This window comes from Oncorhynchus tshawytscha, unplaced genomic scaffold, assembly GCF_018296145.1.
Source record: "Oncorhynchus tshawytscha isolate Ot180627B unplaced genomic scaffold, Otsh_v2.0 Un_contig_1152_pilon_pilon, whole genome shotgun sequence".
NCBI lineage: Eukaryota > Metazoa > Chordata > Actinopteri > Salmoniformes > Salmonidae > Oncorhynchus > Oncorhynchus tshawytscha.
In genome coordinates, this window is record NW_024609720.1 from 44,006 (window position 1) to 61,433 (window position 17,428).

The window sequence follows — 17,428 nt, forward strand, 5'->3', positions numbered from 1 at the left end:
AGGGAGAGACAGCATGTTATCATCACCTGATAGAGGGAGAGACAGCATGTTATCATCACCTGATAGAGAGGAGACAGCATGTTATCATCACCTGATAGAGGGAGAGACAGCATGTTATCATCACCTGATAGAGGGAGAGACAGCATGTTATCATCACCTGATAGAGGGAGAGACAGCATGTTATCATCACCTGATAGAGGGAGAGACAGCATGTTATCATCACCTGATAGAGGGAGAGACAGCATGTTATCATCACCTGATAGAGGGAGAGACAGCATGTTATCATCACCTGATAGAGGGAGAGACAGCATGTTATCATCACCTGATAGAGGGAGAGACAGCATGTTATCATCACCTGATAGAGGGAGAGACAGCATGTTATCATCACCTGATAGAGGGAGAGACAGCATGTTATCATCACCTGATAGAGGGAGAGACAGCATGTTATCATCACCTGATAGAGGGAGAGATAGCATGGACATAGAGCCCTGGGGTCTCCTTTTGGGTAGAGTCCTGGGGTCTCCTTTTGGGTAGAGCCCTGGGGTCTCCTTTTGGGTAGGGCCCTGGGGTCTCCTTTTGGGTAGGGCCCTGGGGTCTCCTTTTGGGTAGGGCCCTGGGGTCTCCTTTTGGGTAGGGCCCTGGGGTCTCCTTTTGGGTAGGGCCCTGGGGTCTCCTTTTGGGTAGTGCCCTGGTGGATGGTAATGGAGCAGGGTTCGTCCAAATCCTCTCCTCATCCCCTTCAGCTTCACTGATTGGAAGAGACTTGACAGGTGAAGTGAATATGGTGGTAGATCATCATTAAGGTGGCCTTCACCTGGGCACTTCTGTCAGATCAGTAGTGAAGGAGAAGACATCATTATTTAGAGATTTGACAAAGATCCTGTGTTGTTCACAGATTAGTCCTAGTCTATTCTGGTGTTTGACACAGATCCTATGTTGTTCACAGATTAGTCCTAGTCTATTCTGGTGTTTGACACAGATCCTGGGTTGTTCACAGATTAGTCCTAGTCTATTCTGGTGTTTGACACAGATCCTGGGTTGTTCACAGATTAGTCCTAGTCTATTCTGCTGTTTGACACAGATCCTGTGTTGTTCACAGATTAGTCCTAGTCTATTCTGCTGTTTGACACAGATCCTGTGTTGTTCACAGATTAGTCCTAGTCTATTCTGCTGTTTGACACAGATCCTGTGTTGTTCACAGATTAGTCCTAGTCTATTCTGGTGTTTGACACAGATCCTGGGTTGTTCACAGATTAGTCCTAGTCTATTCTGCTGTTTGACACAGATCCTGTGTTGTTCACAGATTAGTCCTAGTCTATTCTGCTGTTTGACACAGATCCTGTGTTGTTCACAGATTAGTCCTAGTCTATTCTGGTGTTTGACACAGATCCTGGGTTGTTCACAGATTAGTCCTAGTCTATTCTGCTGTTTGACACAGATCCTGTGTTGTTCACAGATTAGTCCTAGTCTATTCTGCTGTTTCTAACCTTCTATCTGTATTATCCTAGTGGGCACGTGATCATCACACCATGTGACCGTCTCCATTGAAAGAAAAGGTATTGATTTAATTATATTGCCCCCCCTCCCCTCCTCTCCTCTCCCGCGACATTTTGTCTCGTTCCTAAGCAGTTTCCACTTTCCAGGAATGCCGCAGTTGTCACGAAGAGGAAGAGGCTGTTATTGTTAACGGTTGGAACCGAACCGAACCGAACAGACGTGATTCAGATGAAGAACCAGGCGATCCTCCGCAGCACAATATCCGTTAGATTGACGGAATAATAAGGAGTTAGATACAGAATGTAAAATGCGACCGTTATTACCGTGAGACAGGTACGTGATTATTTTAACAGTTACCCGGGTAGACCTGGCAGAACGTTTCGACATCATGAGCATTTCAGACCAAGCTGATAATAATTAGGCCGAGTTCAATTAGGAAGATTCAGAATGGGTTTATAATTTTGCCTAAACGTTGTCCTTGATTACATGAATGTGTCCATCACATTATTCTTTATTTTATTTTTCACCTTTATTTAACCAGGTAGGCTAGTTGAGAACAAGTTCTCATTTACAACTGCGACGTGGCCAAGATAAAGCAAAGCAGTTCGACACAAAACAACAACACAGAGTTACACATGGAATAAAACAAACACAGTCAATAAGAACACAGTATGTGCAAATGAGGTAGGATAAGGGAGGTAAAGGCAAAAAAAGGCCATGGTGGCGAAGTAACTACAATATAGCAAGTAAAACACTGGAATGGTAGGATGTGCAGAATATGAATGTTTAAGTAATGGGATGTGTTGTGTCAGTGTGCGTCCGTCTGTGCCAGACCGAGTGAGATGGAATATCTCAATGCCATAGATGTTATTCAAATTCAACGGGCATCAATAATATACATCTGTCAAATATATGAGCTGTAGCTTTTGTCTCCGGTCACAGAACATTCGCACAACGTTTGCGCTACAAAACACACCGGTGTCTGTCTGGTTGTTTGGAAAGGGTTTTCTGCATGTCGTTTTTCTTTGTCGTGTATTGTCCTAGAAGTCTATGGCTTTGTCAGGTTGTATGTTGATAGGCTATTATTCTGAAATGGAATGTCACGAGACATGTTATCCTGTCCCGCCTGCTGTGTGGAGGCTGCTGCGCGCGCTGCCAGGGAACAGCAGAACTCATGTAGGCCAGATGGTGCTGTTGGTGGTATGGAGTAGATCAGTCATGATCCTCTGTCCATCTACCTGCTGCTAATGGTGCTGTTGGTGGTATGGAGTAGATCAGTCATGATCCTCTGTCCATCTACCTGCTGCTAATGGTGCTGTTGGTGGTATGGAGTAGATCAGTCATGATACTCTGTCCATCTACCTGCTGCTAATGGTGCTGTTGGTGGTATGGAGTAGATCAGTCATGATCCTCTGTCCATCTACCTGCTGCTAATGGTGCTGTTGGTGGTATGGAGTAGATCAGTCATGATACTCTGTCCATCTACCTGCTGCTAATGGTGCTGTTGGTGGTATGGAGTAGATCAGTCATGATACTCTGTCCATCTACCTGCTGCTAATGGTGCTGTTGGTGGTATGGAGTAGATCAGTCATGATACTCTGTCCATCTACCTGCTGCTAATGGTGCTGTTGGTGGTATGGAGTAGATCAGTCATGGTACTCTGTCCATCTACCTGCTGCTAATGGTGGTATGGAGTAGATCAGTCATGGTACTCTGTCCATCTACCTGCTGCTAATGGTGGTATGGAGTAGACATATCTTGACACTAGTCTGTCATGGTGTTGACACTGGTCTGTTGTGGTGTTGTGGTGTTGACACTAGTCTGTCATGGTGTTGTGGTGTGGTGTTGACACTGGTCTGTCATGGTGGTGTGGTGTTGACACTGGTCTGTCATGGTGTTGTGGTGTGGTGTTGACACGTGGTGGTCTGTCTGTTGTGGTGTTGTGGGTGTTGTGTTGACACTGGTCTGTTGTGGTGTTGTGGTGTTGTTGTGTTGACACTGGTCTGTCATGGTGTTGTGTGTTGACACTGGTGTGTTGTGTTGACACTGGTCTGTTGTGGTGTTGTGGTGTTGTTGTGTTACACTGGTCTGTCATGGTGTGGTGTTGTGTTGACACTGGTCTGTCATGGTGTTGTGGTGTTGACACTGGTCTGTTGTGGTGTTGTGGTGTTGACACTGGTCTGTTGTGGTGTTGTGGTGTTGTTGTGTTGACACTGGTCTGTTATGGTGTTGTTGTGGTGTTGACACTGGTCTGTTGTGGTGTTGTGGTGTTGACACTGGTCTGTTGTGGTGTTGACACTGGTCTGACACTGGTCTGTTGTGGTGTTGTGGTGTTGACACTGGTCTGTTGTGGTGTGACACTGCTCTGTTGTGGTGTTGTGGTGTTGACACTGGTCTGTCGTGGTGTTGTGGTGTTGACACTGGTCTGTTGTGGTGTTGACACTGCTCTGTTGTGGTGTTGTTGTGTTGACACTGGTCTGTCGTGGTGTTGTGGTGGGGTTGTGGTGTTGACACTGCTCTGTTGTGGTGTTGTTGTGTTGACACTGGTCTGTCGTGGTGTTGTTGTGTTGACACTGCTCTGTCATGGTGTTGTTGTGTTGACACTGGTCTGTCGTGGTGTTGTGTTGATACGGTGTCGTGTTGTCCTCTCTCCCGCCCAGAAACACTGTAAACTGTATATCTTTCAGCGGCAGCAGCTGGCTTGTTGAGGTTCAGGCATCTCTCTCATCAGGCTGTGTGTGTGGATGTCAGGGCTGACTCAGGCGATGGTTGGCTGGTTGAGGTTCAGGCATCTCTCTCATCAGGCTGTGTGTGTGGATGTCAGGGCTGACTCAGGCGATGGTTGGCTGGTTGAGGTTCAGGCATCTCTCTCATCAGGCTGTGTGTGGATGTCAGGGCTGACTCAGGCGATGGTTGGCTTGTTGAGGTTCAGGCATCTCTCTCATCAGGCTGTGTGTGTGGATGTCAGGGCTGACTCAGGCAATGGTTGGCTGGTTGAGGTTCAGGCATCTCTCTCATCAGGCTGTGTGTGTGGATGTCAGGGCTGACTCAGGCGATGGTTGGTTGGTTGAGGTTCAGGCATCTCTCTCATCAGGCTGTGTGTGGATGTCAGGGCTGACTCAGGCGATGGTTGCCAAGGGAACAGTAAACATGAGATGTCCAAGGGAATAGAGGGTATGAAGGTAGAGAGGAGAGCCACTACAGTAAACATGAGATGTGTGATAAGCACAAAGCTGCTGCTGTCCTCTGGGTCTGGGCTGGCTATAACCTACCTCAACCTCAACACATAATCCCCTCACCTCATAATCCCCTCCACACATAATCCCCTCCCCTAGAGTACCTCAGCCTCCACACATAAACCCCTCCCCTAGAGTACCTCAGCCTCCACACATAAACCCCTCCCCTAGAGTACCTCAGCCTCCACACATAATCACCTCCCCTAGAACCTCAGCCTCCACACATAATCCCCTCCCCTAGAGTACCTCAGCCTCCACACATAATCCCCTCCCCTAGAGTACCTCAACCTCCACACATAATCCCCTCCACACATAATCCCCTCCCCTAGAGTACCTCAGCCTCCACACATAATCCCCTCCCCTAGAGTACCTCAGCCTCCACACATAATCCCCTCCCCTAGAGTACCTCAGCCTCCACAGAATCTTAATGCTTATCCCTAGAGAGACTCAGGACCCCACAGACTCTTATTGCCTCTGTGTAACCTGCTGTCCCCTGGGGTGGTTTGGCTCAGCTTTGTCTCTTGGAGTGACTAATGAATAGGTTTGTCTCTTCAGCAGTTATTGCTCCTCGGGGCAGGTTGTTGATATTCTACTGAGACTATATAAACAATTAACAGGAGGCTGTGGTTGTTTAAGACATCCCCTCAACACAGTTCCTCTATCACCCATTAAGACATCCCCTCAACACAGTCCCTCTATCACCCCCTCAACACAGTGCCTCTATCACCCATTAAGACATCCCCTCAACACAGTCCCTCTATCACCCCCTCAACACAGTGCCTCTATCACCCCCTCAACACAGTTCCTCTATCACCCATTAAGCCACCCCCTAACCTCAGGTTAGAATAGGACTGATCCCTCCTCAGGTTGGGATAGGACTGATCTCTCCTCAGGTTAGAATAGGACTGATCTCTCCTCAGGACTGATCTCTCATCAGGTTAGAATAGGACTGATCTCTCCTCAGGTTAGAATAGGACTGATCGCTCCTCAGGACTGATCTCTCATCAGGTTAGAATAGGACTGATCTCTCCTCAGGTTAGAATAGGACTGATCCCTCCTCAGGTTGGGATAGGACTGATCTCTCCTCAGGACTGATCTCTCCTCGGGTTAGAAAAGGACTGATCTCTCCTCAGGTTAGAATAGGACTGATCTCTCCTCAGGACTGATCTCTCCTCGGGTTAGAAAAGGACTGATCTCTCCTCAGGTTAGAGTAGGACTGATCTCTCATCAGGTTAGAATAGGACTGATCTCTCCTCAGGTTAGAATAGGACTGATCTCTCCTCAGGACTGATCTCTCATCAGGTTAGAATAGGACTGATCTCTCCTCAGGTTAGAATAGGACTGATCCCTCCTCAGGTTGGGATAGGACTGATCTCTCCTCAGGACTGATCTCTCCTCGGGTTAGAAAAGGACTGATCTCTCCTCAGGTTAGAATAGGACTGATCTCTCCTCAGGACTGATCTCTCCTCAGGTTAGAATAGGACTGATCTCTCCTCGGGTTAGAATAGGACTGATCTCTCCTCGGGTTAGAATAGGACTGATCTCTCCTCAGGTTAGAATAGGACTGATCTCTCCTCAGGTTGGGATAGGACTGATCTCTCCTCAGGACTGATCTCTCCTCGGGTTAGAAAAGGACTGATCTCTCCTCAGGTTAGAATAGGACTGATCTCTCCTCAGGACTGATCTCTCCTCGGGTTAGAAAAGGACTGATCTCTCCTCAGGTTAGAGTAGGACTGATCTCTCCTCAGGTTAGAGTAGGACTGATCTCTCCTCAGGACTGATCTCTCATCAGGTTAGAATAGGACTGATCTCCCTTCAGGACTGATCTCTCCTCAGGTTAGAATAGGACTGATCTATCCTCAGAATTGATCTCTCCTCAGGTTAGAGTAGGACTGATCTCTCCTCAGGTTAGAGTAGGACTGATCTCTCCTCAGGACTGATCTCTCCTCAGGTTAGAATAGGACTGATCTCTCCTCAGGACTGATCTCTCCTCAGGTTAGAATAGGACTGATCTCTCCTCAGGACTGATCTCTCCTCAGGTTAGAATAGGACTGATCTCTCCTCAGGGTAGAATAGGACTGTTCTCTCCTCAGGACTGATCTCTCCTCAGGGTAGAATAGGACTGATCTCTCCTCAGGTTAGAATAGGACTGATCTCTCCTCAGGTTAGAGTAGGACTGATCTATCCTCAGAATTGATCTCTCCTCAGGTTAGAATAGGACTGAACCCTCCTCAGGTTAGAATAGGACTGACACTCCTCAGGACTGATCTCTCCTCAGGTTAGAATAGGACTGATCTCCCTTCAGGACTGATCTCTCCTCAGGTTAGAATAGGACTGATCTATCCTCAGAATTGATCTCTCCTCAGGTTAGAATAGGACTGAACCCTCCTCAGGTTAGAATAGGACTGACACTCCTCAGGACTGATCTCTCCTCAGGTTAGAATAGGACTGATCTCTCCTCAGGACTGATCTCTCCTCAGGTTAGAATAGGACTGATCTCTCCTCAGGACTGATCTCCTCAGGTTAGAATAGGACTGATTCTATCCTCAGAATTGAGTCTCTCCTCAGGTTAGAATAGGACTGAACCCTCCTCAGGTTAGAATAGGACTGGGCACTGATTCAGCTGATCTCTCCTCAGGTTAGAATAGGACTGAGTCTCTCCTCAGGACTGATCCTCCTCAGGTTAGAATAGGACTGTGAGTCTTTCTCCTCAGACTGATCTCTCCTCAGGTTAGAATAGGACTGATCTCTCCACAGGACTGAGTCTTTCTCAGGTTAGAATAGGACTGATCTCTCCTCAGGACTGAACCTCCTCGGGTTAGAATAGGACTGATCTCTCCTCAGGTTAGAATAGGACTGATCTCTCCTCAGGACTGATCTCTCCTCAGGTTAGAATAGGACTGATCTCTCCACAGGACTGATCAGCTCCTCAGGTTAGAATAGACTGAGTCAATACATCCTCAGGACTGATCTCTCCTGGGTTGAATAGGACTGTGATCTCTCCTCAGGTTAGAATAGGACTGATCTCTGACTGATATTTTAGAAATATTTTCACATGTATTGAAATGTACATAAGTATTCACACCCCTGAGTCAATACATGTTAGAACCACCTTGGGCAGTGATTACAGCTGTGAGTCTTTCTGGGTAAGACCCTGAGTCAATACATGTTAGAACCACCTTGGGCAGTGATTACAGCTGTGAGTCTTTCTGGGTAAGTCCCTGAGTCAATACATGTTAGAACCACCTTGGGCAGTGATTACAGCTGTGAGTCTTTCTGGGTAAGACCCTGAGTCAATACATGTTAGAACCACCTTGGGCAGTGATTACAGCTGTGAGTCTTTCTGGGTAAGTCCCTGAGTCAATACATGTTAGAACCACCTTGGGCAGTGATTACAGCTGTGAGTCTTTCTGGGTAAGACCCTGAGTCAATACATGTTAGAACCACCTTGGGCAGTGATTACAGCTGTGAGTCTTTCTGGGTAAGACCCTGAGTCAATACATGTTAGAACCACCTTGGGCAGTGATTACAGCTGTGAGCCTTTCTGGGTAAGTCCCTGAGTCAATACATGTTAGAACCACCTTGGGCAGTGATCACAGCTGTGAGCCTTTCTGGGTAAGTCCCTGAGTCAATATATGTTAGAACCACCTTGGGCAGTGATTACAGCTGTGAGTCTTTCTGGGTAAGACCCTGAGTCAATACATGTTAGAACCACCTTGGGCAGTGATTACAGCTGTGAGTCTTTCTGGGTAAGTCCCTGAGTCAATACATGTTAGAACCACCTTGGGCAGTGATTACAGCTGTGAGTCTTTCTGGGTAAGACCCTGAGTCAATACATGTTAGAACCACCTTGGGCAGTGATTACAGTTGTGAGTCTTTCTGGGTAAATCTAAAAGCTTTCTACACCTGGATTGTACAATATTTGCACATTATTCTTTTTAAAATTCTTCAAGCTCTGTCAAGTTGGTTGTTGATCATTGGTTGTTGACAGCCATTTTCAAGTCTTGCCATAGATTTTCAAGCCGATTTAAGTCTAGTTAACTGTAACTAGGCCCCTCAGGAACATTCAATGTCATCTTCGTAAGCAACTCCAGTGTATATTTGTCCTTGTGTTTTAGGTTATTGTCCTGCTGAAAGGTGAATTCATCTCCCAGTGTAGATTTGTCCTTGTGTTTTAGGTTATTGTCCTGCTGAAAGGTGAATTCATCTCCCAGTGTAGATTTGTCCTTGTGTTTTAGGTTATTGTCCTGCTGAAAGGGGAATTCATCTCCCAGTGTATATTTGTCCTTGTGTTTTAGGTTATTGTCCTGCTGAAAGGGGAATTCATCTCCCAGTGTCTGGTGGAAAACAGACTGAACCAGGTTTTCCCCTAGGAGTTTACCTGTGCTTAGCGCTATTCCATTTAATTTTATCCTTAAACATCAACTCCCTAGTCCTTGCCAATGATAGGAATACCCATAACATGATGCAGCCACCACCATGCTGGACAATATGAAGACTGGTACTCAGTGGATTTGCCCTGAACATAACACTTTGTATCCAGCACATAAAGTGAATTTCTTCAACAAACAAAGCCTAGTGGTTAGAGCAGGTTTAGTGGTTAGAGCGTTCCTTAGTAACCAGCAGGAAGAGTGGTTAGAGTGTTGGATTATTCCAGCAGGTAGCCTAGTGGTTAGAGGCAGGGAGCCTAGTGGTTAGAGCGTTGGACTAGTAACCAGCAGGTAGCCAGTGGTTAGAGCGTTGGACTAGTAACCAGCAGGTAGACTAGTGGTTAGAGCGTTGGACTAGTAACCAGCAGGTAGCCTAGTGGTTAGAGCGTTGGACTAGTAACCATCCAGCAGGTAGCCTAGTGGTTAGAGCAGGTAGCCTAGTGGTTAGAGCGTTGGACTAGTAACCAGCAGGTAGCCTAGTGGTTAGAGGCAGTTAGCCTAGTGGTTAGAGCGTTGGACTAGTAACCAGCAGGTAGCCTAGTGGTTAGAGGCAGGGAGCCTAGTGGTTAGTGTTGGACTAGTAACCAGCAGGCAGCCTAGTGGTTAGAGTGTTGGACTGTAACCAGCAGGTAGCCTAGTGGTTAGAGCGTTGGACTAGTAACCAGCAGGTAGACTAGTGGTTAGAGCGTTGGACTAGTAACCAGCAGGGTAGCCTAGTGGTTAGAGTGTTGGACTAGTAACCAGCAGGTAGCCTAGTGGTTAGAGTGTTGGACTAGTAACCAGCAGGTAGCCTAGTGGTTAGAGCGTTGGACTAGTAACCAGCAGGGTAGCCTAGTGGTTAGAGTGTTGGACTAGTAACCAGCAGGCAGCCTAGTGGTTAGAGTGTTGGACTAGTAACCAGCAGGGTAGCCTAGTGGTTAGAGTGTTGGACTAGTAACCAGCAGGTAGCCTAGTGGTTAGAGCGTTGGACTAGTAACCAGCAGGTTGCCTAGTGGTTAGAGCGTTGGACTAGTAACCAGCAGGTAGCCTAGTGGTTAGAGCGTTGGACTAGTAACCAGCAGGTAGCCTAGTGGTTAGAGGCAGGGAGCCTAGTGGTTAGAGTGTTGGACTAGTAACCAGCAGGTAGTCTAGTGGTTAGAGCAGGTAGCCTAGTGGTTAGAGCGTTGGACTAGTAACCAGCAGGTAGCCTAGTGGTTAGAGCGTTGGACTAGTAACCAGCAGGTAGCCTAGTGGTTAGTGTTGGACTAGTAACCAGCAGGCAGCCTAGTGGTTAGAGCGTTGGACTAGTAACCAGCAGGTAGCCTAGTGGTTAGAGCGTTGGACTAGTAACCAGCAGGTAGCCTAGTGGTTAGAGCGTTGGACTAGTAACCAGCAGGTAGCCTAGTGGTTAGAGCAGGTAGCCTAGTGGTTAGAGCGTTGGACTAGTAACCAGCAGGTAGCCTAGTGGTTAGAGGCAGGGAGCCTAGTGGTTAGAGCGTTGGACTAGTAACCAGCAGGTAGCCTAGTGGTTAGAGGCAGGGAGCCTAGTGGTTAGAGTGTTGGACTAGTAACCAGCAGGTAGCCTAGTGGTTAGAGTGTTGGACTAGTAACCAGCAGGTAGACTAGTGGTTAGAGCGTTGGACTAGTAACCAGCAGGGTAGCCTAGTGGTTAGAGTGTTGGACTAGTAACCAGCAGGCAGCCTAGTGGTTAGAGTGTTGGACTAGTAACCAGCAGGGTAGCCTAGTGGTTAGAGTGTTGGACTAGTAACCAGCAGGTAGCCTAGTGGTTAGAGCGTTGGACTAGTAACCAGCAGGTTGCCTAGTGGTTAGAGCGTTGGACTAGTAACCAGCAGGTAGCCTAGTGGTTAGAGCGTTGGACTAGTAACCCAGCAGGTAGCCTAGTGGTTAGAGCAGGTAGCCTAGTGGGTTAGAGCGTTGGACTAGTAACCAGCAGGTAGCCTAGTGGTTAGAGCGTTGGACTAGTAACCAGCAGGTAGCCTAGTGGTTAGAGCGTTGGACTAGTAACCAGCAGGTAGCCTAGTGGTTAGAGTGTTGGACTAGTAACCAGCAGGTAACCTAGTGGTTAGAGCGTTGGACTAGTAACCAGCAGGTAGCCTAGTGGTTAGAGCGTTGGACTAGTAACCAGCAGTTAGCCTAGTGGTTAGTGTTGGACTAGTAACCAGCAGGCACCCTAGTGGTTAGAGTGTTGGACTAGTAACCAGCAGGTAGCCTAGTGGTTAGAGGCAGGGAGCCTAGTGGTTAGAGTGTTGGACTAGTAACCAGCAGGTAGCCTAGTGGTTAGAGCGTTGGACTAGTAACCAGCAGGTAGACTAGTGGTTAGAGCGTTGGGCTAGTAACCAGCAGGTAGCCTAGTGGTTAGAGCGTTGGACTAGTAACCAGCAGGTAGACTAGTGGTTAGAGCGTTGGGCTAGTAACCAGCAGGTAGCCTAGTGGTTAGAGCGTTGGACTAGTAACCAGCAGGTAGCCTAGTGGTTAGAGCAGGGAGCCTAGTGGTTAGAGCGTTGGACTAGTAACCAGCAGGTAGCCTAGTGGTTAGAGGCAGGTAGCCTAGTGGTTAGAGTGTTGGACTAGTAACCAGCAGGTAACCTAGTGGTTAGAGCGTTGGACTAGTAACCAGCAGGTAGCCTAGTGGTTAGAGTGTTGGACTAGTAACCAGCAGGTAGCCTAGTGGTTAGAGTGTTGGACTAGTAACCAGCAGGTAACCTAGTGGTTAGAGTGTTGGACTAGTAACCAGCAGGTAGCCTAGTGGTTAGAGCGTTGGACTAGTAACCAGCAGGTAGCCTAGTGGTTAGTGTTGGACTAGTAACCAGCAGGCACCCTAGTGGTTAGAGTGTTGGACTAGTAACCAGCAGGTAGCCTAGTGGTTAGAGGCAGGGAGCCTAGTGGTTAGAGTGTTGGACTAGTAACCAGCAGGTAGCCTAGTGGTTAGAGCGTTGGACTAGTAACCAGCAGGTAGACTAGTGGTTAGAGCGTTGGGCTAGTAACCAGCAGGTAGCCTAGTGGTTAGAGCGTTGGACTAGTAACCAGCAGGTAGACTAGTGGTTAGAGCGTTGGGCTAGTAACCAGCAGGTAGCCTAGTGGTTAGAGCATTGGACTAGTAACCAGCAGGTAGACTAGTGGTTAGAGCGTTGGACTAGTAACCAGCAGGGTAGCCTAGTGGTTGGTTTAGTAACCAGCAGGTAGCCTAGTGGTTAGAGTGTTGGACTAGTAACCAGCAGGGTAGCCTAGTGGTTAGAGTGTTGGACTAGTAACCAGCAGGCAGCCTAGTGGTTAGTGTTGGACTAGTAACCAGCAGGGTAGCCTAGTGGTTAGAGTGTTGGACTAGTAACCAGCAGGTAGCCTAGTGGTTAGAGTGTTGGACTAGTAACCAGCAGGTAGCCTAGTGGTTAGAGGCAGGAGCCTAGCTGTTAGAGTGTTGGACTAGTAACCAGCAGGTAGCCTAGTGTTTAGAGTGTTGGACTAGTAACCAGCAGGTAACCTAGTGGTTTAGTAACCAGCAGGTAGCCTAGTGGTTAGAGTGTTGGAGTAGTAACCAGCAGGTAGCCTAGTGGTTAGTGTTGGACTAGTAACCAGCAGGCAGCCTAGTGGTTAGAGTGTTGGACTAGTAACCAGCAGGTAGCCTAGTGGTTAGAGTGTTGGACTAGTAACCAGCAGGTAGACTAGTGGTTAGAGCAGGTAGCCTAGTGGTTAGAGCGTTGGACTAGTAACCAGCAGGTAGCCTAGTGGTTAGAGGCAGGAGCCTAGTGGTTAGAGTGTTGGACTAGTAACCAGCAGGTAGACTAGTGGTTAGAGTGTTGGACTAGTAACCAGCAGGGTAGCCTAGTGGTTAGAGTGTTGGACTAGTAACCAGCAGGCAGTAGTGGTTAGAGTGTTGGACTAGTAACCAGCAGGGTAGCCTAGTGGTTAGAGTGTTGGACTAGTAACCAGCAGGTAGCCTAGTGGTTAGAGCGTTGGACTAGTAACCAGCAGGTTGCCTAGTGGTTAGAGCGTTGGACTAGTAACCAGCAGGTAGCCTAGTGGTTAGAGCGTTGGACTAGTAACCCAGCAGGTAGCCTAGTGGTTAGAGCAGGTAGCCTAGTGGTTAGAGCGTTGGACTAGTAACCAGCAGGTAGCCTATAGTTAGAGCAGGTAGCCTAGTGGGTTAGAGCGTTGGACTAGTAACCAGCAGGCAGCCTAGTGGTTAGAGCGTTAGACTAGTAACCAGCAGGTAGCCTAGTGGTTAGAGCGTTGGACTAGTAACCAGCAGGTAGCCTAGTGGTTAGAGCGTTGGACTAGTAACCAGCAGGTAGCCTAGTGGTTAGAGCGTTGGACTAGTAACTGAAAGGTTGCAAGAGCTGACAAGGTACAAATCTGTTGTTCTGCCCCTGAACAGGCAGTTAACCCACTGTTCCCAGGCCGTCATTGAAAATAAGAATGTGTTCTTAACTGACTTGCCTGGTTAAATAAAATAATTTATAAATCATGTTGAACACTATCATTGAACACAGAGTGAGTCCATGCAATTTATTGTGTGACTTGTTGAGCACATTTTGATTCCTGAACGTATTTATGCTCCTTGCCAAAACAAAGAGGTTGAATACTTATTGACTCAATACATTTCAGCTTTTCATTTTTAATTGACATTATGGGGTATTGTGTGTAGGCCAGTGACACATCTGGATTTGATCCATTTTAATCCATGTTTTAATTCACAACAAAATGTGTCAAAAGTCCCAGGGTGTGAATCCTTTCTGAAGGCATCTTATTTCCATGAACGTCCTCTTCCATACAGGTATATATCATATACAATGCAGATGCTATTATTTATTATCTACCGTTTAGTAAGTTTTTCATGTCTCCTCCATCTCACAACATCTTGTTTGTGTGTTTGTCTCTGCAGGTCTCCTGTGGTGCTGTCTCCGCAGCTCTCCTGTGGTGCTGTCTCCGCAGCTCTCCTGTGGTGCTGTCTCCGCAGCTCTCCTGTGGTGCTGTCTCCTCAGCTCTCCTGTGGTGCTGTCTGCTCTCCTGTCTGTCTGCAGCTCTCCTGTGGTGCTGTCTCCGCAGCTCTCCTGTGGTGCTGTCTCCGCAGCTCTCCTGTGGTGCTGTCTCCTCAGCTCTCCTGTGGTGCTGTCTCCTCAGCTCTCCTGTGGTGCTGTCTCCTCAGCTCTTCTGTGGTGCTGTCTCAGCTCTTCTGTGGTGCTGTCTCCGCAGGTCTCCTGTGGTGCTGTCTCCACAGCTCTCCAGTGGTGCTGTCTCCTCAGCTGCTCCTGTGGTGCTGTCTCCTCAGCTCTCCTGTGGTGGGTGCTGTCTCCTCAGCTCTCCTGTGGTGGGTGCTGTCTCCTCAGCTCTCCTGTGGTGCTGTCTCCTCAGCTCTCCTGTGGTGGGTGCTGTCTCCTCAGCTCTCCTGTGGTGGGTGCTGTCTCCTCAGCTCTCCTGTGGTGGGTGCTGTCTCCTCAGCTCTCCTGTGGTGGGTGCTGTCTCCTCAGCTCTCCTGTGGTGGGTGCTGTCTCCTCAGCTCTCCTGTGGTGGGTGCTGTCTCCTCAGCTCTCCTGTGGTGCTGTCTCCGCAGCTCTCCTGTGGTGCTGTCCCCGGTAGCGGCATGGTCTACGCCCAATCAACAGACACCATCAAGCCCTCCCTCCTGCCCCTCCTCTCCCCCTCCTTTACCCTCCCCATGACCTTTAACCTCTCAGACAGGGGCAACACCAGTTCAGCGACACCCTCCATCTGGAACCACGACGCCCTCTCCTCCTCCTCCTCCTCTTCCTCCTCCGGCCTCCAGAACACCACCCAGGTGTGGTATGAACTCACCCCAGCGGAGGTGGCTGTTCTGGGGCTGGTGTTCAGTCTCCTGTGGTTGGTGTCCATCCTGGGTAATGTTCTAGTGTGTGTAGTGATCCACCGTAGCAGAAGGAGTCAGTCCACTACGAACTACTTTGTGGTGTCCATGGCCTGTGCCGACCTGTTGCTGTCCCTGGGCTGTGCTCCCTTCATCCTCCTCCAGGTGACCTGCGGGGGCTGGCCTCTCAGCGCTGCCGCCTGTAAGGCTGTTCGTTACCTGCAGCACCTGTGTCCTGGTGTCCAGGTGTATGTTCTGCTGTCCATCTGTGTGGACCGGTTCTACACCATTGTGTACCCACTGAGCTTCAAGGTGTCCAGGGAGAAAGCGAAGAGGATGATCCTGGCCTCCTGGATGTTGGACGCCGCTTTCGTCTCTCCCTGTCTTTTCTTCTACGGCTCGGAGGCGGCGGCGGGGGACGGGGGAGGGCACTGTGACTTCTTCCTGCCGGCGGGAAGCTGGGATGGCGTTCTGTACGGTTCCGTCCATCTGCTCCTGGGGTTCCTGGTCCCAGCTGTCCTCATCGTGTGGTTCTACCAGCGTGTGGTCCACTACATCTGGAGGATCGGCGCCGACGGACACACGGTCAGGAGAACCATGAACATCGTCCCCAGGACTAAAGTGAAGACCATCAAGATGTTTCTCATGCTGAACGTGGTGTTCCTCCTCACCTGGACTCCCTTCTACGTGGTCCAGGTGTGGCACCCTAGTGAGGCCCCGGGCCCCAGCAGACAGGGGGCTCTGGTGTTCTGCTGTGTGGTCTGGGTGTCGTTCAGCTCCGCCGCCTCGAAACCCTCGCTCTATTCCGTCTACAACGCTAACTTCAGACGCGGCATGAGGGAGACCTTCTGCACGTCCTCTATGAAGTGTTACCGTAGCAACGCCTACACCATCACCGCCAGCTCCCGCATGGCCAAGAGTAACTACGTGGGCGTGGTGGATATCCCAGTGGCGACCAAGACGACGCTCACCAAAGACTCCGTCTACGACACGTTTGACCGCGAGGCCAAGGAGAAGAAGCTGGCCTGGCCAATCAGAGCCAACCCTCCCAACACCTTCGTCTGATGGGAGGGGAGGGAGACAGGGTTTAACTATCAATCAGAGCCAAACCTCCCAACAACCTTCGTCTGACGAGAGGGGAGGGAGACAGGGTTTAACTATCAATCAGAGCCAAACCTCCCAACAACCTTCGTCTGACGGGAGGGGAGGGAGACAGGGTTTAACTATCAATCAGAGCCAAACCTCCCAACAACCTTCGTCTGACGGGAGGGGAGGGAGACAGGGTTTAACTATTGACGCTACATTTCTGAGGATGATGTGTATTGTTGTAGAGGACAGTATCTGGGGTGCTGAAACACCGTCTGTAGTGGAACAGATGAGACCTGACGCTGACTTGCAGAGAGAGGGAAGGTGTTCAATTGTGTTGAATCAGCAGCTGGATTCCACATCTGTCTGCTACAGTCTGTTAACATGTCTGTGGTTCTGAATCCCCTGTCTGTCTGTTAACATGTCTGTGGTTCTGAATCCCCTGTCTGTCTGTTAACATGTCTGTGGTTCTGAATCCCCTGTCTGTCTGTTAACATGTCTGTGGTTCTGAATCCCCTGTCTGTCTGTTAACATGTCTGTGGTTCTGAATCCCCTGTCTGTCTGTTAACATGTCTGTGGTTCTGAATCCCCTGTCTGTCTGCTACAGTCTGTTAACATGTCTGTGGTTCTGAATCCCCTGTCTGTCTGTTAACATGTCTGTGGTTCTGAATCCCCTGTCTGTCTGCTACAGTCTGTTAACATGTCTGTGGTTCTGAATCCCCTGTCTGTCTGCTACAGTCTGTTAACATGTCTGTGGTTCTGAATCCCCTGTCTGTCTGCTACAGTCTGTTAACATGTCTGTGGTTCTGAATCCCCTGTCTGTCTGTTAACATGTCTGTGGTTCTGAATCCCCCCTGTCTGTCTGTCTACAGTCTGTTAACATGTCTATGGTTCTGAATCCCCTGTCAGTCTGTTAATCCCCTGTCTGTCTGTTAAGCTGTCTGTGGTTCTGAATCCCCTGTCTGTCTGTTAACATGTCTGTGGTTCTGAATCCCCTGTCTGTCTGTTAACATGTCTGTGGTTCTGAATCCCCTGTCTGTCTGTTAACATGTCTATAGTTCTGAATCCCCTGTCAGTCTGTTAACATGTCTGTGGTTCTGAATCCCCTGTCTGTCTGTTAACATGTCTATAGTTCTGAATCCCCTGTCTGTCTGCTACAGTCTGTTAACATGTCTGTGGTTCTGAATCCCCTGTCTGTCTGTTAACATGTCTCCCCTGTCAGTCTGTTAACATGTCTGTGGTTCTGAATCCCCTGTCTGTCTGTTAACATGTCTGTGGTTCTGAATCCCCTGTCTGTCTGTTAACATGTCTATAGTTCTGAATCCCCTGTCAGTCTGTTAACATGTCTATAGTTCTGAATC

General features: G+C 48.8%; 1 protein-coding gene across 1 annotated transcript; it reads left to right on the forward strand.

The window, feature by feature from the left end:
* Positions 1–14,617: 14,617 nt before the first annotated feature.
* Positions 14,618–16,921, forward strand: gpr19 (G protein-coupled receptor 19). The gene has a single exon (XM_042317248.1). The coding sequence runs from the start codon at positions 14,742–14,744 to the stop codon at positions 16,044–16,046; it is 1,305 nt and encodes a 434-aa protein (XP_042173182.1). The 5' UTR covers positions 14,618–14,741; the 3' UTR covers positions 16,047–16,921.
* The last annotated feature ends 507 nt before the right edge of the window (positions 16,922–17,428 follow it).

Coding starts and splice junctions, on each gene's coding strand:
- gpr19 (XM_042317248.1), top strand. CDS start 14,742: ATGGTCTACGCCCAATCAACAGACACCATCAAGCCCTCCCTCCTGCCC.